Here is a 23929-nt window from a genome sequence, read left to right as displayed (position 1 = left end):
TCCATAGTGCTGAAAGATCTGCCTGGAGTTCAAGCATATCTTGATGACATCATTGTCTTCTCATCTTGCCGTGCTGATCATGAAACACGCCTGAAAGCTGTATTGTACAGACTACAGGAATCTGGACTGCGTCTGAATACTGAAAAATGCAAATTCTACCAAAATAAGCTAACTTATCTGGGGCATACCATAAGTAGGGATGGTCTGCTGCCGACTGATGACCACATTACAGCTATTCGTGATGCACCTGCACCCAGTGATACTGCATCTCTCAGGTCCTTCCTGGGCCTGACATCCTGGTACGCCAAGTTCATACAGAACTATGCAACTGTTGTGGAACCAATGAGAGATGTGTTGCGCACCGCTACATTTCAATGGACTGATAACGCCCAGCACAGCTTTCAGCAGGTCAAACAGGTAATTACTGAAAGTCCAGCGCTGGCCCTTTTTGATCCCTCACTACCCATCATCGTGTCCACAGACGCCTCAGACTATGGCATAGGCGGTGTCCTCACCCAGACCCAACTCCAAAAGGACAGTGGCTTTTGCTTCTCGCTCTCTGAGTACAGCTGAGAGGAAATGCTCAGTGGTAGAAAAAGAAGCGTTGGCCTGTGTCTGGGCTACAGAGCGTTGGAGGACTTACTTATGGGGGACAAAGTTCACTTTACAAACTGATCACCAGGCTTTAACCACACTACTGATGACAAAAGGCATGGGGAGAGCTGGCATGAGGATAGCACGGTGGTCTGCCCGACTGCTCTGCTTCAACTATGACATTGTTTACAGACCTGGTGCTCAGAATCATGCAGCAGACTGCCTTTCCCGCTTGCCGCTGCCAAACAACCAAGAGTGCTCTTCAGAAATGGAACCGGAGACTGTTGCTGCCATCTCCACCCTCCTGACTGCCATTCCTATATCTGACTTCAAAGAGGTCTGTTCCTCCTGCCCAGAACTACGTCAGCTGCGCAGCTACATGGCGAAAGGATGGCCTGCATCATCCAAAGGCCTGCCTATAGACATGTTGCCTTATTATCAGGTCAGAAACGAACTGTCTGTACATGACTCACTTGTTCTGAGAGGGGGTCACAGAATGGTGGTGCCAGTAAGTGTGCGTTCTCACATGGTACACCTGGCACATGAGAGCCACCAAGGCATTGTTCGTACTAAACAGAGACTGAGAGACTTGTATTGGTGGCCTAAGATGGATGCACTGGTCCTGTCTGTTATTGCAACATGTGTGTCATGTCAGCTGAATGATAAATCAACAAAGACAGCTGGTCCTTGGCAAAAGCTTGGACTGGACATTGTTGGCCCATTTGAGACTGGTCCTGCGGACTGCAAGTTTGCTATTACCATGGTGGACTACTATTCAAAGTGGCCAGAGGTGTGTTTTGCTCCACAGTGCACTGCGGCTACAGTGATTGCCTTCATGAGGTCAGTGTTTAGCCAAAAAGGAAACCCGATGTCGGTGGTGACTGATAATGGTCCACAGCTTACCTCCTCAGAACTGTCCTCTTTCATGAAAGAACGAGATATCCAACACATCAGGACCACAATCTCGATCACCCGGAAGGAAACGGGGCAGTAGAGAGAATGAACAGAGTGTTAAAAGAAACCATTCTTACTGCAGAGAGAGTGAAAGCTCCTTGGAAAACCCATGTCACCGAGTTTCTTCAAGTCTATAGAGCTACACCACATGCAACCACAGGAACATCACCTTTTGAGCTCATGTACGGAAGAAAGATGAGAACAAAGCTCACTATCCAGCCAACACTCACTGTTGTTCAGGATAAACCACTGAGAGACAGAGTTGCAAAGAAACAGTTACACATGAAAACATATACGGACATCAAGAGACATGCCAAGACTCCTAAACTGCACCCAGGGAGCCTTGTGCGTGTAAGAAACCCCCTGCACACCAAGAAAGGAAGGTCCAAGTTTAGCGAACCTCTTAAAGTGACAAAACAGAAGGGACATCACAGCTACACCTTGATTGACGGGAAGACTTGGGATGCATCACGCCTGTCGGTACTGCCGGAGACCTTTGTTCCTATAGCAGAAGAACCTGAGCCTTCAGAACCTGCTATGTGTGACAGCACACAGAATAGGAGCCAACGCAGTAGAAAACAGCCAGCTTGGATTAAAGACTATGTCACTTGAGCATACTGTATGTGAGGGACATAAGTGTTCATAAAACTAAAATAACTACTGCTAATTGTTATGTGAAGTTACATGCAGGTTATAATAACTACAGAAGATGTTGATATGTTCAGGTTATAACTACAGAGCTTACTAGTTTTGGTAAGAAAAAACATTTTGATAATACCCCACATTATTTTGAGGTAAGTGGAATGCTTTTAAGAAAGGGGGAAATGTTGTGTTCTAAAAGCTTATCCTTCTCAGGCCAGTAGGGGGCATAGTGGGACAGTTGCTGCTCTAGAGTAAATATTGTAGAGAGAGAAGAAAAAGAAGGAATGTGTTGAGAAGAATGTGCGCCGACATTAAAGAAAGTTACAACGAAATCCTCCGTCCCGTGATGCTTTAAGATTGCCTGACAAATACACAACACCCTGCATCGTGGGTTACTATAGAATCCCAGTCAATTGCAATCCCTTTAAACTTATATATGTATGCTGCGGAAAACATGAATAAAATAAACAAAAAATCCTTTCTCGATGAACACTGTAATGGTATGGTACAGTGCACTTGCTCATTTGGGGGAGGGTAAACAGCTATATCTCATTTTACACAACTTTTTGGTAAGAACGTTTTTACTGTATAACTTGTTTGTAAACAAGTGCAAAGAATCCTAAGAAAATATTCTTCGGGCTTGGAGAAGTGATTTACAGATTAATTTAACAGTTGAGGTAGTCAGCGGCATGCTTCTTAGTTGAAACTCAAACAGTTAATACACACTCCAAATTATTACAGTATAAATGGCTTACCAGACAGTATATTACTCTTGCTAAGCTGCATCACTTCAACCCAAGTACCCAAACATCCCTGACCCATGCATTAAGCCCTGTTTCCACATAGCGGTCAGGTATGGATCAGTACAGTTTGGTACGGTTTGGTTTGGTAAAGCCTGATCCCGTTTGTCCATGTTTGTTAAACTTTCACCCAGGTGTTTCAACAAACCACACCTGGGCGGGAGGCTTCCCAAACTCTGGTTAAGTTACGACAGGGACCCAGACGGTTTCGGACTACGTCATCGAGTTCCGTACATTGGCTGCAGAGAGCGACTGGAACCCAGCGGCGCTTTTCAACGCTTTTTTGGAGGGTCTTTGCAAGACCCTTAAGGACCAGCACGCTCCCCTAGATCTTCCCCCAGACCTAGATGGACTTATTGCCTTAGCCATTAAGATCCACAAAAGACTTTGTGAAAGAGATCGGGGAAGACAGAAGGAGTGTACATCTCCTTCCAACCAGAGGAGGGAGCCCAAGTTCGATTGTCCTTCGCCACAACGTTACCAGCCCGTTTCGGAGTCTCCAGCGCCACCTGGGTTGCTGGAGAAACCCATGCAGTTAGGTTGTACTCACCTGACACCGGAAGACACGTCATCATAGAATGAAGGATGGCCGCAGTAATCCGGATCTCGCTAAGGTTCCAAACTGAGCTTGAGCTGAGGCAGGATTTGAGCATTTTGACAACCAGATACACCACGTTCACCTGTCAATCAGGTCAGCTAAACGCTTTATTGTGAATAACTCTTATCCTTCATCCAATCAAAATGATGAGTCATCAAAACAGAGGCTGTTTAGAGGCTAAGTTACCCAGGGTGAGGTCCCTCCACTTCGCATGCTAGTTAAGAGCACTGGGTTTTTTTTTGTGTTTTTTTTTTAGTATTTTAATATCTCCATTTGTAAGTTTTATCTTCTCGACTATTTTAGAGTTTGTATTAAAATAAACAATCATTTTAATTCACTTCTATTAGTATTTGGTCCTTGCGTTTAATTAGTTTTCCCTCCCTACAGCTTCGGTTCACCCTACATTGCATTTTTTTCCCTTTTTGATTTACTATAATTTTTATTTTTTTTATTTTATTTTATTTTTTTTTACATTGTGGTAAAACGACTCTTCAGTTTTTTCGAACTTTTTCCTCTTTTTTAGCATATCTGTGTATTTCCTGGGGTGCAAGTCCCCAGGTGGTGTTGTCAGTTGTTTATTTTCCCAAAAATCCCAAATCCCCATGCCCGCTCTGCCACATTGGCATGCAGAAATGGTAAAGGTACAGCATGCAAGAACTGCATCAATGATGTAGAGCAAAGGTTACCATACATTTCAGCTTTGGACCCCAAAAATAACTGTGCTAGAGACCGGGGACCACAACTTATTGTCCTTATTGTAAAAATGTGTTTCTAGAAGCAAAACACAAGTAATCTGTGTATAAACCGTAGGACTGAGTGGACATTCAACATTTAAGAAACAGACACTCAGGTGATGTCTGTTGTGTTTTCATTTGCAGAGAACAAACACATTGTTTACAATAAGATGTCCTTTAATCTATCAATCTGAGAAAGTTACAGCAGGATAGCAGAGGAAAATCACACTGCAAAAAATTAAAATACATAAAAATATAGGTGTAGGAAAAACATGCATGAAAAACGATAATTGAAGAGCCGGTAAAATATGCATCAAAAAGGAACTTAATGTGTCTGTGTAAACGGTATGAACAATATCATGCACACAGTGCATATAAGGATGAAATGTTATTGCGCAAATTGTCCCATAAATGTTGCAAACCAATCAAATTTAAAAATACAAATAAGATCAGGTGACATCTTATAACATTTTTGCACAAGAAGTGGGAGTAAATTGTCCAGTTTGGTGTGTTTTATGATCTACTGGGAAGCAGGCTTGGTTAAACAGTCTGACTGCAGCAGGAAGGAAGGACCTGCGGTATCTCTCCTTCAGAGACCACGGGTGGCGAAGCCTGTCACTGAAGGAGCTGCCCAGTGCTGTTACAGTACCATGCAGGGGGTGGGAGATCTTCTCCATCAGGGATGATAGCTTCTTCATCATCCTCCTTTCTCCCACCACCTCAACAGGGCCCAGGAGGCAGCTCAGGACAGAGCTGGCCTTCTTCACCAGTCTGTTCCTGTCTGCCGCCATGGTGCTGCTGCTCCAGCAGACCACTCCGTAAAAGATAGCTGATGCCACCACTGAGTAAATAAAGTCTTCAGGAGTGCTCCCTGCACTCAAAAGGACCTGAGTCTCCTCAGCAGGTGAAGTCTGCTCTGGCCTTTCTTGTAGAGACCCTGTGTGTTATCAGTCAGGTCCAGCTTATTGTTCAGGTGAACACCCAGGTACTTATAAGAGTCCACTATCTCAATGTCCTTTCCCTGGATGTTCACCGGTGTGGGGGGAGTGGGTCTGTGTCTGCGAAAGTCCACCACCAGTTCTTTGGTTTTAACCACGTTGATCTGGATGCAGTTCTGCTGGCACCAGTCCGCAAAGTCCCTGTTGAGTTCTATATACTCCCCCTCGTCCCCATTGGGAATGAGGCCGAGAACTTCTGCAGGTGACAGTTGGTCATGTTGTTGTTTAACTTACTGTATGTGAATACTTCAATAAATTTTTTTTAACCATCAATTTCAGCATAATCACTTTGCCACTGTAGTTGTATTTAAAATGCAACTAATATGTGAATGTTATTTTCACCATAATGTATAAGATATGACATTTTAGATCATTCAACTTTTGTATTTGATGATGGAAAGCATCTCTTGACCCCCCTCTCAGAGTCTCACAAGCCCCCAGGGGGTCCCAGTCCCCACTTCAAGAACAGTAGATTGTGGAGAAGACTCAGACCTGGACCCCTAAGACATTTAACAATGTGGTGCAGTATAGTTTTTAACTATTTGAGATATTAAAATCAACATATAAAGCTAATGTAAATTTACATGTAAAAGTGGCTGTGGCCATTTTTACACAGAGTGGATTTTTTGCAAAACAAATGTTCGCAATGGATTCAGAATCCGAAATAACCCCTAGTTTGACCCCTCACAAGCTACGAAAAGCAAAGGTTAACATTTATAAATTTTCACCAATAGGCCTAAGTATACAGTACCAATAGGGTACCCCGACTTTGAGCCGCTCTCGCAGATTTTCCTATAGGAGTTGGATTTAAATGTTTTTAAATGTGTTATAAGAGACCATTATGAACACATTTGAAAAGAAATCTAGGTAAGGGATCTATTCCCAGACTTTTGCTACATTCCCTTACTAATAGCTAATAAACCAATATCTTTATTATTTATTTTTTTCATTTACAAAAAGTACGTCACATTCTGTTCTGATGTATGATTCTGATCCACACTTCATAATACCAGTAGGTGGCGGAAATTCATTGTCTACCAACCGCCATAAAACCTTAAGAATAGTAACTCCATTCCAGATGGCGGCAGTACTGCACCTTAAGCGTATGTCAACCGCTCAAAACTGAAAAACAGAGAGGAAGAGCCGCTACGCGTCTTGTGACGATGCTAACTAGCAATGTCGGAGTCTCCGGACGCACAAAGCCTATTCTCTGCTTCTTCCCAGCTCAACTTGATGGAGGTAGACACGGTAAGATGCTATGTATTTATTGTGATGTTGCTCTTAAAGGCGGAATAGTAAATTTACTCAATGTGCATTAAACAAATCAGATATTTTCCGGTATGAGGGTGTTGAAGAGAATGGTGATTGTGCGGCAGATGTGGTGTGGGCGTTGCTTTTGAAGGACCCTTGTTTACTATCTTTATAACTTTTAAATACTAAGAACACTGTTCGCGTCACCATTATGAAAACCAATAGTTCCCACAAAGACATTACCATGATTTGTTAAGACTTTACAGAGTCAAAAACTAAGTTGAAACCGATAAAAAAAAAGTAGGACTTAAATATAGGTGACTTTGCAGATGCCTGGTCAGAACAATCTAACGATGCAGGTGCAACCGTGTTTTGGATGAATGAACGACAAGTACTCTCTAGGAAAACCCTTTTAAGTATGTCAGCAACAACAGCCCCTGAATAAGTCAAACTCCACGCTGTCATTGGAAAACAAAACAAAACACAACAAGTTGTAAATGTAAAATGTGGACAAATTGGGGTTGTACGGCAAATTAGCCATGATTTATAGATTTACCTTACCAATTGAAGTCCAAAACAACATCATTGTGCCAAAACATGGAACAGTACACATTAGTCTCTTGGTAAACACGTTTTTATGAATAGGTCCAGAGAAGTTTAATGGTAAATGACTTAAGACTGTATGTCACACCTATCCATTTACAATGGTAGTGGTCACTATGTAGTAAGACCATCAGAAAAAACTAATTCATACACCGCTGACAAAGCAGCGGGAGCAAGCACTTCAGGGTTAAGTGTCTTGCCCAAGGACACACTGGACATGTTGCTGAAGCAGTTGGGGATCAACCTTCCGTTTGAAAGACGACTACTCTACCACTGAGCCGCAGCCAACCCTAGTTTAAGTTATTGTGATAGCTTGTAGCTTGTAGAGTTTATATTTTACACACTGACTTACCTGGTATAAAAGAAAAGATAACCAAAAAGGACATTACCAAATGGCAGACAGTCTGAATCTGGACCCAGGCTAATTTAGATATTCTGGTTAGCACTTCTATATGGTTTAGGCTTTTGGAAACTTTTGCACATTTATTTTACATTACCAGTGTCAGGGTAGACCTTTTAGTGTTTATGACTGATAATGTAACCTATAGGAAATAATACACTTTTCTATTGCTCAATACAAGCTTTTCTGGTCAATTTTGAGAAGCACTGAAAAAATGTATATTTATAAATAAAAGATCCACCTCTGATACCAGAATTGTTTATGACTCCAACTAAGGATATAAAACGATATTCAATATACTTTCTGGCCAGATAAGGGGACAACTAAGGGCAGGGATGGATCTAGAAGGGTATCATGGCCTTGGCACCCCAGCTGCCACCCCAAAATGTATGGCTGGTATAAAAAAATGTTGAGACTGAAACTAATTTGAATGCAGCACAGATGCACCTTTTGGCCTGCTCTGTTTCTTTCAGCATCTTTCTGTCGCCCCTCTCTTTAACCACGACAAAAGTTAACGCGGCAGGAAGGATGAAGTCTCAGACCATCACCATTCATGGTCTCTCCGAAAAATACTCAAATAAGTCTCTTTGACCCTGAATGAACACAAACGCCTCTTCAACGTGACTGTAGGTCCTGTTGTTAGCGCGCCTTTGTTGTTTTCATACAGCACGCTGCAAATGAGAAATAAAAGACAACCACCAAAGAAGATAAAGAAAGAGAGGACAGGTACTAGCAGCAGACTGTTCCAGGTAAAAACTGTGGACCCTGTGTGCGCATTAACTGTAGTGTGCAAGCTATTTAAAAATTGTTTAAATAGTAGACCTAATATCACAAAAAAATAACATAAAGCTATAATTCTCTTACTCCTCTACTGAGGTTCAAGACCCTCAAAAAGCACCACATTTCAAATCAATGAAAAGTGGATTGTGTGGTTTAGATGATGTAAACTATTTGTCATCAATTGTGAATATATGATCATAGAGGCTACACATTATTATTTTAAGTCACACCTAGCCTGTATGTTCACTAAAAAACAAGACGTATCAAAAGATTTCTTTTAACAGGCTGTTTGATTTTGAAAGCTTCACTTATCAAATTTAAATGATTTAAATGGCTTTGTGTGCATATTTTTGCATAAATTAAAACATTTCAAATAAATGTCAAATTTTGCCCAACTATCTGCCAGATGAAACCTGCTGGCGGGCCGGATTTGGTCCGTGGGCCTTAAGTTTGACACCTGTGCTTTACACTAGTTAAAGCCCTACAAAAACCATCGGGCCACAAGTTTTCATTCATATCTTGAGATATTGTGCATTCATCACCAAGTGTGATTTTTAGTTTGAATAAAGTTGATTGAGCTGCAAGACACACAGCGGTGGCTTCACACATTTTGCCTTCTCGTTACTCAGCACTTTTTCATCACCTGCAGTTGTGTAAATAATTAAAGTGTGGACATCCCTGAAATGATTAGGCCTATATAGCCTCATAATGTGTGTGTGTGTGTAATGATGAACGGTGGCTGTTTTGGTGCTGTAGGAGGACAACATGAATGCAGCAGCAACGTGGAATTATTCTCTGGTTTTTCTTGCTACACTCCTCCTGCAGCAAACTCATGATATGTGATTTCTAGCCATCACATCCTTCGCAAGTTCCTCCTTTTCTGGGTCAGAAACTTTATTTTCTTTGTTTAAACATTGTTTAAACTGGGTGTTGGGTGTTGTTAGTTCATAGGACTCCTGAGGCAGCTGATGGGTACCAGCAGGCCAGACCTAGCACCTCCTCCTTGCCGTGGCCAAGCAGGAAGATTTTTGGACGGCCTCGAGGAAATTCTGGCAATTTCCTGCCAGAGTACCCCAACAGTCTGTCGCCTCAGGAGGGGTAGACAGTGCTTCCCCCTTCTGAGTGGGAAGCTGTTTACCTGAACTGGGGATGTAATCGGGTGGTGAAAGGAATACTTCGAGTATCTCCTCAATCCCACCGTCATGTCTTCCACTGTGGAAGCAGAGGCCGAGCCCTTAGAGGTGAACTCGTCCATCACCCAAGCCGAAGTCACCGAGGCGGTTGGCAAGCTCCTCTGTGGCAAGGCACTGGGGGTGGATGACTTTCGCCCTGAGAATCTGAAGTCTCTGGATGTGCAGAGACAGTCATGGTTGTAACTAGAGCTGCAGCTATTGAATATTTTAGTAATCGAGTATTCTATTGAATATCCCGATCGATTACAGGCCAAACATACATACAGGCCAAACATGTTTTAATGGCTGAAATAACAAATATTGTTTGTGTGTACTAAACTAAAATCCATCAAAGAATAATAAATTATTATTCCACAAAATAAGTTCTCTCTTGATTTAGCTATGACAACATTAGACATTTAATATAATCAGCCTGTTAATTATTAGAAGTGTGCGTATCTCTGTCTGCTCCTGCAGCGCGTGCATTCAGCGCGCTCACAGACTGAAACTACAGATACCATAGACATATGTCTATGACAGAGACTGTGAGAGGACGTTGCTATCGTTATGTTAGCTACAAACACGGAGAGATTGAACGGAGAAAAGCCGACCGTTTGACCGGATCACGTGTTCCCGTTTCGGTCGTATGGATCATGGATCAACTGTGTGCCAACTAAAAGTTAAAAGGTGTGTGTGTGTGTGTGTGTGTGTGTGTGTGTGTGTGTGTGTGTGTGTGTGTGTGTGTGTGTGTGTGTGTGTGTGTGTGTGTGTGTGTGTGTGTGTGTGTGTGTGTGTGTGTGTGTGTGTGTGTGTGTGTGTGTGTGTGTGTGTGTGTGTGTGTGTGTGTGTGTGTGTGTGTGTGTGTGTGTGTGTGTGTGTGTGTGTGTGTGTGTGTGTGTGTGTGTGTGTGTGTGTGTGTGTGTGTGTGTGTGTGTGTGTGTGTGTGTGTGTGTGTGTGTGTGTGTGTGTGTGTGTGTGTGTGTGAGCTAAAGTGTCTGTGTCTGGACTCAGCATGCAGCAGAGAGGAGCAGGTAGCTGTAGCTACATTAAACATGTTTTATACTCATAGCATAGTTTTGATGACACAAAAAAAGAGAAAAAAAACCGAAATGAGGCCTCGAGGCAGTAAAAATTTCTCGATGAATTTCGAATCGAATTATTCGAGGAATTGTTTCAGCTCAAGTTGTAACATGGCGTAGAGGTCGGGAACAGTGCCTCTGGACTGGCAGACCGGGATGGTGGTCCCTCTTTTCAAGAAGGGGGATTGGAAAGTGTATTTCCCAGCCTCCCTGGGAAAGTCTATTCCAGGGTACTAGAGAGGAGGATCCAGCTGTTAATCGAACCTCGGATCCAAGAGGAACAATGCGGTTTATGTCCCGGCCACAGAACACTATACTAGAGCTGCAGCTATCGAATATTTTAGTAATCGAGTATTCTATCGAATATCCTGTCGATTAATCGAGTAATCGAATAAATCATACTTTTGCTTAATTAAGTTTTAACTCGTCTTGGGTCGTCCCTACAAACCTGCTTCTTTGCAGTTACCGTGGTAACGCCTGCTTGTTACAGCCAACCACCTCTGCTCTACAGCTGCTGACACTCACCATATTACTGACAGGGTCCCAAATAAACTTTTTGATTCACTGGTCAAGGCGGCAGGTAAATTAAAAATACAGGCCAAACATGTTTTAATGGCTGAAATAACAAATACTGTTTTGTGTAGCCTACACATCTGTTACAGTACATTTAATTGAGAAAGCATTATGTTCTGTTGAATCAATCACAGAATCAATCATTATGTCAGATAAGGAAATTGAGAAACTTTAAATATATATTTGCTAAATTATTATTCCACAAACAAGTTATCTCTTGATTTAGCTTTGAAGACATTAGATGTTTTAATATAATCAGCCTGTTCATTATTAAAAGTGTATCTCTGTCTGCTCCTGCAGCGCGTGCATTCAGCACGCTCACAGACTCCAGAGACCATAGACATACAGTATGTCTATGACAGAGACTGAGAGGACGTTGCTATCGTTATGTTAGCTGCAAACACGGAGAGAGTGAACGGAGAAAAGCCGACCGTTTGACCGGATCACGTGTTCCCGACAGGGTCGTATGGATCACGGATCAACTGTGTGCTGACTAAAAGTTAAAAGGGGCGCGCAGCGCTCGCGTGTGCGCGCGTGTGCGTGTTGAAGTGTCTGTGTGTCAGAGAGAGAGGAGCAGGTAGCTGCAGCTACATTAAACGTGTTTTATACTCGTACCAAAGTTTTGATGACGCAAAAAAAAAAAAAAAAAAAACTTAACGAAGCCTCGAGGCAGCGAAAATTCCTCGAATTTTTGTAATCGAATTATTCGAGTTATTCGAGGAATCGTTTCAGCTCTACACTATACCAGCTCTACACTCTCCATCGGGTGCTCATGGGTTCATGGCAGTTTGTCCAAACAGTCCACATGTGCTTTGCTGATCTAGAGATAAAGCGTTCGACCGTGTCCCTCATGTTGTCCTGTGGGGGGTCCTTTGAGAGTATGGAGTTCGGGGCCCTTTCTAAGGGCCGTCCGGTCCCTGTATGACTGGAGCAGGAGCCTGGTTCACATTGCCAGCAGTAAGTTGGAACTGTTACCGGTGCCCGTTGGCGTCTGGCAGTGCTGCCCTTTTGTCACAGGTTGTGTTCATAACTTTTATGGACATAATTTCTAGGTACAGCCAGGAGCCGAAGGGGGTCCGGTTTGGGGTCTCTGCTTTTGCGTATGATCATCGAACCTGGACCTCCAGCGCACATTGGGGGAATTCGCTACCGTGTGAGGCGTCTGGGATGAGGATCAGCACCTCTAAGTCTGAGGCCATGGTTCTTGACTGGAAATCGGTGGCTTGCCCTCTCCGGGTCAGTGGGGAGTCCTTGCCCCGGGTGGAGTCTAAGTATCTTGGGGTCTTGTTCATGAATGGAGGAAGGCTGGAGCTTGAGATAGATACACGGATTGTTGCAGCGTCCGCAGTCATGGGGTCTCCTCCACATTGAGACAGGGATTAAAGTTTTCCGTCTACATGATGGAATTCCGTCAAATTAAAATTATGAGACGGAACAAAAATTTGCGTAGACTGGTGTGATAGGCTGCCGAAATTCGCAAGCATTCCTTATGTGCGGCGTGTCGTAAACATTAGTGATGTGTTGGTCGCGAACGTAACGTCGGCTCTTTGAAGTGAACGACAGGAGCCGGCTCGTCATTGGGAGCCAGATGGGAGCCGATTAGTTTTTTGTCTTGTCTTTTTTTCTGTTAAAGCTGGATATCATTGGTGAAGATGTGCGGTTGCGTCTGTGTCCTCACTGATCAGGGGGAGGGGTTATACACACAGCAGACAAACAGGAGAGAGAGACAGAGGTCGACACGTCTGTTATGTCCTCCTCGTATTTTTCTTTAAGTTTCATTTCATTAAAACCGAAAGTAAACACGGTCGCGAGTCTCACGACGTGACTGCAGGTCTATTTTTTCGAACGGCATTTAAATGAATAGGAGCAACGATGTAACGTAGTTTTAAGAGGCAGCGTCAATCAAGTTATCATTTGTTGCAGCAAGAAAGGCAGGAGATAATCAGGCAAAGAGGAGAGGAGAACTTTTTATTTTGAACTTGATTTTTTTCGAAAGAGGATTTGGTGTAGTGTTCCTTAATTTTTAGACATTGTCACCATTTAGTGTCTATGTGTTTAGGTGTTTGGTGACCAAAACTGTAATAAGTTAAGAGAATGAGAAACAGTGAAAAAGCCTATAGATGCAACAGATAGACAATAGAGATGTAAATGTAGCCTGGGCTGAAAAATGAAAGGACATGAATCAGAATATTTGAACTTCATGTTCAAGGCTGAACAGCATTTTATAATACTATTTGGATATTTGGATGGATAAGTATTACTGCGACTAAACATGGCATTACAATTGTAATAGTCATGACTCAGTATACTGAGGCTTTTCATTTTAAAAATTTATCAGAGGATGAGACAGGAGGAGAGGAGAGAGAAAGAGCAGGAGAAGTAACCAGTGAGATGAATGTGGAGTCAGGTCCAGGAAGCCCATTATCAGCCCAGGACCCAGTTACGTCCAAAGACCAGAGTCTCTCTATATCACTGTCAATCACCATATCCTATACCAAACACTTCATATACAGTTAGAGATCACCTTAGTTGTTATTTATTGTGAGGCAGCAACACCACACACACAAATACTTCAGTTATAGTTTTATATATTTTATGATTGCAGCAACACACTCATACAACGACACACTAAACAGTTTTGCCTAAAAGAAATGTTTTTCGAATGTTGAGTTCGATATTTCAAAAATCCTGGCCAGGGCCGCTTGTTTATTTGGGTTTTTTCCTCTCTTTCTCTCTCTCTCTCTCTCTCTTCTTTTTCCACTTCAAGCTGCAACTCTGCATAATGTATAAATAAGTGTGTTTATATCATAAACATTTGATATAATGCATATTTCTACATTAGTAATTCATATTGTTCCTCGTTTTATATTATTGTAGGTAATAAATTAATTTAAGCATCAAAAAATCTGAAGGCCACTTGGCAGCTGAAAGAGCTCTTTTTGGTGAGCCGAGCCAAAAGAGCCGGTTCTCTAAAAAGAGCCGGAATTCCCATCACTACTCCAGAGCCCCTGGGCCTGCCACTGCCTCCACTTCCAATAGAAAGTCAAGCCAAAAGAAACGAGGGTCAGGTGTTGCCATGCTTGAGACATTTGGCTTTGTGGCTTAAAAGAAAAAGTAAACTGTCACTCTAGCCATGTTTGCAGTTGTTTACTTTTCAGACTATTTTTTGAGGTTCAAAGTCTTTTTTTTGTGAGGTTTTAATAAAATGTGGACAATTATTTCTTAAATAAGCTTTGTAAAACCCTTCTTGAAATTATTGAAACCTCGAAGGTTTGACCATATTCTTAAGGGCCGTTTTGAAACCAACGTAAATTAGTTGGAGAAAAGAATGGTGCTTGTTGACAGTGAATTGATCCGTTCTGTTCAACCTGATTTTTTTGTTTTGTTTCTGTCATTGATGCTGAAGTTTAGGCAATTGGTTCTGTGAGCTGAAAGATCTCTAATAATCCTGCTGATTTATCGCTGTGTGCAGGTGCCTAAGTGGCAGCCGTTTGAGCTGGGAGAGCACTTTGGATGTAGTGGGCTACTGTTGAAGCACTATATAATGCACACCATGTGGGTTGGGCATGCCAAATTTTTTTTCAGTCAATTTTTTATTTTTTTACTTTAATCCCTGCATTGAGAGGAGTCAGGTGAGGTGGCTTGGGCATCTGTTCTGGTTGGCCCATGGACGTCTACCTAGGGAGGTGTTCCGGGCATATACCTCCGGAAGGGGGACGCTGGATAAGCAGTGGAAGATGGATGGATGGATGTGTTTTCTGGTTCTTATGCACACTAAACTTCATTTTTAAGACATTGTTTGAACCACTTTCTACGCACATTTGATTAATGAGGTCTTGTAAGTTTTTCAGGAGTTAACTATGAGATTTCACTTTCTGCCTGACTGTTTTATTTCTTTTTTATAGATTGATGATAAGGAGTTCGATATTCCGCAAGTGGACACGCCTCCTACACTTGAAAGCATCCTCAATGAGGTAAACTACCTTTACTACAAGAAGAACTACATTGTACTAAGATGGATTATACGCAATTCCAGTAAGGGCCTAATTTAGATAATGATAATTAATAGAAAAAGTGTTCCCGGATGGTGTCACTGGATAAAGATTTCTCAAGATTACACCAGCAACAGATTTGAAATCAAGTTTGGGAGTAATGTACAAAATAATTGTGCATTAGCAGTAATTCCTTTGTGTTATGTTTCTGTAGGTTGTATTCCTATGGTCAGCTTTTTACTATGGTTTGTTTGATTTGTCTTCCTGTCTGTATGTAGCTAGAAGATGAGGAGGAGCCCTTTTTGTTGGAAGACACCAGTCTACTAAACACAGACAACATTGATGCATACTCCTGTGACACCTCCTCTCTCGCCAGCTCAGACAGTGGAGACCCAGCACACCTCAAAAGGCATGAGAACACACACACACACACACACACACACACACACACACACACACACACAATGCCCTTTTCAGTTATCGAACACTAACGGTATACAGTATATGCTCACTGGTTGATTAGATACTTGATAGACACATGACCTGCTTATAGTGCTTACATTGATAAAAAAAATTATGGTCTATCTGTTTATTGTATTTTTCCACAACAATCTGTACTCTGTATCCGATTAAGAGCCTTATCTCGGGTTTGCTCATATTCTGGATATGGCGTTTACATGCAAACGGAGAAACCTGATTTATTTAATCCCTGTAAACATGATCAATAGAGTAATCGTATCCAGGTTTGTGATTACTGCATTTTCTTTATAGGTGCTCATGTTTATTTTTTACACACACAAACCGCGGACATTTAGAAATCTCAGAAACATGAGAACACTGTGGCTCATATTGCATGCTTATTAAATGTGTGTGTGTCTGTGTCTGTCAATAGAAAGAGGAGGACACAGGATTTCAATGCTGCAGTCCATGGGTCTGTTGTTCGTCAAAGTCTGCTGAAGGGCATTTCCGCACAGATTGTCTCTGCTGCAGTAAGTCTGTAGCCCCATTTCCACAATGCGGTTCGGTATGGATCAGTACAGTTTGGTTCAGTATAGCCTGATCCCGTTTGCGATTCCAAGCCAACCATGACGTATTTGGTAGGTGGTGTGCCGATAGCCACGTCAGCTACATAATAACGCCACATAATAGCAGCTAATCTCTAACAGCTAACTTGCTCATAAATTCAACAAAGGAGAAAAAAGTAACACAAACAAAACCAACGATGGAAAGCAGAGAGCAATTCATCTACTTTGTCACTCGCATGTGGCTCTTTATTACAAAACACAGTCAAGCTTTGTTTCAGAGAAGGCTGTGTGCCGAGAGGAGAAATACAGATGAATAAACAATCAACTGTGTATTTAAACACAGTGGATTGTGTTTGCCACTGTCATGCAGGAAGTGATGAGTCTTTCAACCAATCAACGGACTGCAGTGTTTAGCTCCATATTTTAGGGTCAGATCTATATCCTTGGCACCTCAACAGAAGGGACCCAAAAGGTAGGACAGTACGGGTCGGTAATTCAAAAAATGTGTGCCGTACTGAGACGAACTGAACTGAACCGAACTGAACTGCTCGGTGGAAACGGAGCTTATCACACTCTTGCAAATTCTAACATAAACACTTAAAGCTCAACTGCAGTTGGAAGCAGTCACAGAAGAAATCTTAAGTTAATGTTGAGATGTTTATTATTTCTAAGGAATATTAATTTGAAGTCTCACATGTATTTACATATCCACATGTCTTTTTGTTGTGTGTATCGAGGCCATCGAGATGGCGCCAGTGTTTGTGCATGTGGTTTTCTCTGTTTTTGTGCGTTAACTTAGTTTTATGTCAAGATACACACGGTGCTCCTTCCAGAGAAGAGCTTATGAATCAGACTTATTTCATATGCGGAATCGTGGAATTACTGGATATTCTGGTCAAAGGTGCCCTCAACTTTGTTGGTGCTCTGAGACTTCGACGAAGAAGAGGACTGCTCTACCAGCCCTGAGTCTTAGCACACTTTCTCTCCAACGTGTACTCAGACTTTTATTCATCCTGTGTTCTGTCTTTCACGGAGATGTGGCTGTGTAGACTGATAACAGACTCTGCGCTTCAGCTGGCAGGGTTCCAACTCTTCAGAGCGGATCGAGACACACAACTTTCCTGGAGAAAAAAAAAGGGTGGCGGAATCTGTTTCTAAGTCAATAGTTTGCTTCATTTATTCTGGCCAGTGTTTACATTCCACCAGAAGTCAACGTGCAGAAGGCACAGCGTGCTCTTGCCAACCAGATACTGTGTGTGGAGCGGACAAAACTGGACTCCTTAGTTATTGTCCTTGGTGATTTTAACAAAGGTAATCTCAGTCAAGGGTTTCCTTAGTACAGATTGTTTATTAAATGTCTGACCAGAGAGGGAAATGTTTAGGATCACTGTTACACCACAGTCAGTGGCTGCAGTTACATGGACACAAATAATCGGAATAAAAGACTGATCCGAATAAAAACGCTGCATGTAAACATGTCAATCAGAAGAGACTGATCCGGTCATGCTCATTCCGAAAGAAATTTCATTCTGATTGGGTCAAACGGTCCTGACTGCGCATGTCTGTCCCAGTAAGAGATGTTTCCATCAGACCTTTTCATCAGAGCCTGCTTACGGTCTGTGATCAGAGCGCACAACTTCATAAATGATCACCGTGTCATTTAAAGATTAGTCTCCACTCTTGATCCATGAGGACTAGCCTACTCTCTTTCTCACCTGTCTCATTTGGATCATATTCGTGTTTTATGTATTAATGTATCGTATTAATGCCTTTCTTAGATACAATTTCATACAACCTTTCCCAGCGAGCTACAGTAACATCTCTGATATCAACAGATTCATTGTAAACTGTTCATTCATGTGATATCAACGTTGTCACGCTAGCATTAAACTGATTCTGCTATGTCTGCCTAAAAAAAAAAAAAAAATTACCGTCAGCTGAGACAAACGATAATGCAGTGTTAGAATAATAAAAGTGAACTCAGATTGGACAGGCCATCCTCACCAACAGTCCCAAGGAACCTAAGGGAGCTCAGGAGCTCCCAGAAAAAGGAGAGGTTAGAATATAAAGATAGTGACAAGCAGTAATAAGATATGAAAGCAGAGAGAGAGAGAGAGAGATGAGAGATCCTGGTGCCAGTTCCCCCGGTAGTCTAGGCCTATAGCAGCATAACTATGAGTTGGTCCTAAGCCAGCCCTAACTATAAGATTTATCAAAAAGAAAAGTTTCAAGTCCATTCTTAAAAGTACCAATGTGTCTGCTTCCCGGACCCCAACTGGTAGACGATTCCAAAGGAGTGGTGCCTGATAACTGAAGGCTCTACCTCCCATAGTACATATAGAGACTGTAGGCACCACGAGCAGGCCTGCATTCTGGGAGCGTAATGTTCTCGATGGGTAGTACGGTACAATGAACTCTTTAAGATAGGATGGTGCCTGACCGTTTAGAGCTTTGTAGGTGAGAAGAAGGATTTTAAATTCTATTCTAGATTTTATAGGGAGCCAGTGGAGAGAAGCCAATACAGGAGTAATGTGGTCCCTTTTCCTCGTTCTATTCAGAACACGAGCTGCAGCATTTTGGACTAGCTGAAGGGTCTTTAGAGATTTACTATAGCACCCTGACAAAAGAGAATTACAGTAATCCAATCTGGAGGTAACAAATGCATGAACTAGTTTTTCAGCATCATTTTGCGACAGGATCTGCCTGATCTTAGAGATATTACGAAGGTGAAAATAAGCTGTCTTTGAAATTTGTTTAATGTGTGAATCAAAGGACATATCCTGATCAAACAGAACTCCTAGGTTCCTAACAGTGTTACTAGAGGCTATGCTGATACTACTAAGGGCCGTTATATCATCAGAAAAAGTCTCTCTGAGGTTCTTAGGTCCAATCACTATAACTTCAGTCTTGTCTGAGTTGAGCAGCAAGAAGTTTCTGGTCATCCAGGTCCTGATGTCCTTAAGGCAGGCTTCTAGTTTACGTAGCTGGTTGGTGTCATCGGGCTTCATTGATATGTATAGCTGAGTATCGTCTGGATAGCAATGAAAGTTTATGGAGTGTTTTCTCATAATACTACCTAGAGGAAGCATATATAATGTAAAGAGAATCGGTCAAAGCACTGATCCTTGAGGCACTCCATGGCTAACTTTGGTGTACATAGAGGACTCATCATGAACATGCACAAACTGAGATCTGTCTGATAAATAGGATCTAAACCAACTTAAAGCAGTCCCTGTAACTCCAAGCAATCGTTCTAGTCTCTGTAACAGGATCTGATGGTCAATCGTGTCAAAAGCAGCACTAAGATCTAACAGGATGAGCATGGATAGAAGTCCCCTATCTGAGGCTAACAGAAGATCATTTGTTACTCAAACTAGTGCAGTCTCAGTGCTATGGTAAGCTCTAAATCCAGACTGGAACTCCTCCAACAGGCTGTTGTTGTAACGAAAATCACACAACTGATTAGCTACCATTTTCTCTAAAATCTCAGAGATAAAAGGAAGGTTAGATATAGGTCTATAGTTAGCTAGAGTTCCTGAATCAAGAGTAGGCTTTTTAAGGAGCGGTTTAATTACAGCTACTTTAAATGACTGGGGTCCATAACCTGCCACTAAAGATATATTGATCATATTTAGTATGGAGCTGCTAACTAGGGGAAAGACTTCCTTAAACAGCTTGGTAGGGATTGGATCTAAAAGACAGGTTGACGGTTTAGATGCAGAAATAATCGAATTTAGTTCTAACAGGTTAATTGGAGAAAAGCAGTTGAGGTTAGTATCAGAATTTGGAACCGTTTCTGCTGTATCCAAAATATAGGAGGAATCTTCACTAAGTAAAGGTAGTAGGTTGCTAATTTTGTCTCTAATGTTTAGAATTTTGTCATTAAAAAGGCTCATGTAATCATTACTGCTAAGGGCTAAAGGAATAGATGGCTCAAATGAACTATGACTCTCTGTCAGCCTGGCTACAGTGCTGAAGAGGTATCTAGGATTGTTTTTATTTTCTTCAATAAGATACGAGTAATAGGCAGTGCAGGCCTGCCGTAGAGCTTTCATATATCTATTATGACTATCTTGCCAAATTAAACGAGATTCTATCGTTTTGGTGGAGCGCCAATTTCTTTCAAATTTAAGTGACGTTAGTTTTAGAGTACGGGTTTCTAAATTGTACCTTGGAGCTAATCTCTGTCGTTTGATTGCCTTCTGTTTTAGGGGAGCGATTGAATCCAGAGTAACTCTAAGTGAATCCACCGCACTATCTACAAACTGATCTAGCTGAGAGGGACTAAAGTGATTATAGGAGTTTTCAACTAGGTTAGAGGATGGAACTGAAACAAAGGCAGCTGAAATAGCTTCCGTAAATTTAGCTACAGCATTATCATTTAAACTTCTAGAGAGCACTTTTTTATTAAGAGGAGTTAAGGTTGGTAAGAAGAAACCAAAAGTTACTCGGAAATGGTCTGATATCAGAGAATTTTCCAGAAAAACCGACAAATTATTAATTTCAATACCATAGGCTAAAACAAGATCCAGGGTGTGGTTAAATCGATGAGTAGGTTTGTTTACACCCTGGGTGAAGCCAATAGTCTAATAGTGACATGAAAGCCGTGCTAAGACTGTCATTTACAACATCCACATGGATATTGAAATCACCTACAACAATTATTCTATCACTGCTAAGAACTATGTTTGATAGAAATTCTGCAAATTCAGATAGAAATTCTGAATATGGGCCAGGAGGGCTGTAAACTATAACAATTAGAACTGGCTGAAAAGTTCTAGAGACTGGATGTGAAAGACTGAGTGCAAGACTTTCAAAAGAGGTATAATTCAGCTTTGGTCGAGGATTAATTTTAAGACCAGAATTAAAAATAGCTGCTACTCCACCACCTTGACCAGTGTCTCGAGCTATATGAGTATTCAAATGACTGGGAGGGGTGGATTCATTTAAACTAACATATTCATCCTGAGAAAGCCAGGTTTCAGTTAAACAAAGTAGGTCATTATGATTCTCTGATATTAGATCATTTACTATGAGAGATTTAGATGCTAGGGATCTAATGTTTAGTAGGCCGCATTTAATTGTTAGATTTGTTTGCAAAATCGTATTTGTAGTTTTGATTTTAATAACATTTTTATGATTTACGCCTTTTTTATTGAGGTTGGGATTGCTTATAACGACAGGTCTGGGGCGGAGAACAGACACAGTATCTATAGTATAAGTAGGGTTACAGCTATAAGAAGATCTAACTGAGTTACAGTTAGATTTACAGTCACAAGGACAGCTATAGTGGCAGGTAAACAGATCTAAAGGAAGCGCAGAGAAGTGTGTAAGACTGCAGCTCTGCCTCCTGGTCTGAACTCTGATGAGTTGTCAGGGTTTGGGACTAATAAACTCTGCTACGTTTCTAGATAATAGAGCTGCACCAACCAGAGTAGGATGGATGCCAACTCTAGCTAGCAGACCAGGCTTTCCCCAAAAGCACTGCCAGTTATCTATGAAGCCCACATCGTTTGCTGGACACCACCTTGATAGCCAGCGGTTGAATGAAGACATGCGGCTATGCATGTCATCACTGGTCAAATTAGGGAGAGGACCAGAGAAAACTACGGAGTCCGACATCGTCTTTGCAAAACTACACACCGACTCCACATTAACCTCAGTAATTTCCGACTGGCGAAGTCGGGAGTCATTTGTGCCGACATGAATTACAATTTTATCAAATCTACGTTTAGCCTTTGTCAGCAGCTTTAAGTGAGCCATGATGTCGCCCGCTCTGGCCCCGGGTATACACCTAACTATGCCCGTCGACTTCGCTAACTTCACGTTTCTGACTATGGAGTCTCCAATTATCAGAGTTTTTGTCTCAGTGGGTGCGTCGCTGAGTGGGGAAAATGTGTTTGAAACGTGAAGTGGTTGGTGGGGAGCCGTGAGCCTCGTTTTGTGACTATGCCTCCCTCGGACAGTAGCTTTAGCTCTATCGATCTTATCACGGCGTCCTCCATGCTGCACTGGTCACTCTGACCCAGTCTTGGTCTATCTGATTCCTTCATAAAGAAGAAATTAAAGCTCTGTAAACCTGCTGTGAAGATATTAAAGAAGTGGACCAGTGAAGCTGTGGAATAAGTAAAGGCGTGCTTAGACTGCACTGACTGGGATGTCTTCACGTCTGCCACAAACGGTCTGGATGAGTACACAGAGGCTGTGATGTCATACATTGGCTTCTGCCAGGAATTATGTTTAATTTATGTGTAACATCATGCACTACTGTGAGTTACAAGCTAAACCGCTAAACTTAGACGGTTAAGGCAGGAAAAGGATGTGGCTTTTAGGAGTGGGGACAGGGAGAGTTCTAAAAAGGCTAACTACACCTTCAGCAGGGTGGTGAGAGAAGCAAAGCATCTTTACTCTGAGAGATTGATGGATAATCCATATTGTGACCGACCATGGCCTTGAAATATTCTGATTCATTGCATGTCCTTTTACTTTTCAGCCTCGGCTACGTTTTACATCTCTATCTGTTTCATCTATAGGCGTGTTCACTATGTTTCTCATTCTCTTAGTTTATTACAATTCTCACCTTTCCTCCTCTTTGCCTGATAATCCTCTGCCTTTCTTGCTGCTACAAATGATAACTTGATTGAGGCAGCCTCTTAACATTATGCTACATCTTTGCTCCGATTCATTTAATTGCTGTTCTAAAAATAAAACTGCAATCATGTAGCGACTGTTTACTTTCGGTTTTAACGAAATAGCGAGGCGCGGAAAATGGTCGATATGCTGACATCTACTTTTTATAATGCTATGCGATCTACCCACACTGCCTCCGCGATCGACTAGTAGATCGTGATTGTCGTATAGGGCACCCCTGCTATACACTAACAGCTGCACTTCCAGTCTCCAGTCTGTCAAGCTCCTCAAGCTCGCAGACAACATCACCCTCATTGGACTCATCTCTGGTGGATGAGTCTACCTACAGGTGGGAGGCTGACCATTTAGTGACCTGGTGCAGTGACAACAATCTAGAGCTTAATGCTCTGAAGACGGTGGATATGGTTGTGGACTTCTAGAAAAACGTAGCCTCCCCCAGCTCCATCAGCGACTCCACAGCATCTACTGCAGAGTGTTCCACTTCTTGGGGACCACCATCGCCCAGGAGCTGAAGTGGGAGCTGAACATCATCTACCTCATCAAGAAAGAAGAGCAGGGCATGTACTTCCTGCGGCAGCTAAAGAAGTTGAACCTGCTAAAGACCATTATGGTGCACATCTACACAGCCATCATTGAATCCATCCTCTCCTCCTCCATCACAGTCTACGCTGCAGCCACAGCAAAGGACAAGTGTAGCGTGTCATTCCCTCTGTAGAGAGGTTATCGGCTGCAATCTACCATCTCTCCATGACCTGTACATCTCCAGGACCCTGAGGCGTGCAGCTAAGATTGGGGCCAACCCCTCTCACACTGCACATTGACTGTTTGAGAATCTCGCCTCTGGTAAGAGGCTGCAGTCAGAAAATGTTACAGTAATGTGTAGGCTGAAACTGTTTCTTTATGCGTTACATTAACGCTCACTAGACTTTACATTTATTTTCTCTCATGCACCCCTTGTACTTTTAGGGGTTTTTTTACATCAATTTTTTTTCTCTTTATATTTGACATTTTTTAAATTCTATTGTATGAATTAGTAATTGCTCCTCATATTTTATTTAAGTACTTGTTGTTTTAGCCTTGTTT

The 23929-nt window shown here is 42.0% G+C and overlaps 1 protein-coding gene across 1 annotated transcript in view; it reads left to right on the top strand.

The window, feature by feature from the left end:
* Positions 1–6386: 6386 nt before the first annotated feature.
* vps8 (VPS8 subunit of CORVET complex) overlaps positions 6387–23929 on the top strand; it is a 129300-nt gene continuing 111757 nt past the window's right edge. Inside the window, exons 1-4 of the mRNA XM_079362628.1 lie at positions 6387–6568; positions 15084–15152; positions 15449–15579; positions 16063–16159. Coding sequence (XP_079218754.1) covers positions 6497–6568; positions 15084–15152; positions 15449–15579; positions 16063–16159 — 369 coding nt within the window. The 5' untranslated portion in view covers positions 6387–6496. The remainder of the gene's footprint in view (positions 6569–15083; positions 15153–15448; positions 15580–16062; positions 16160–23929) is intronic.

Source organism: Symphodus melops (genome assembly GCF_947650265.1).
Source record: "Symphodus melops genome assembly, chromosome: 15".
NCBI classification, from domain to species: domain Eukaryota; kingdom Metazoa; phylum Chordata; class Actinopteri; order Labriformes; family Labridae; genus Symphodus; species Symphodus melops.
This window is presented reverse-complemented; position numbering and strand designations above follow the sequence as displayed.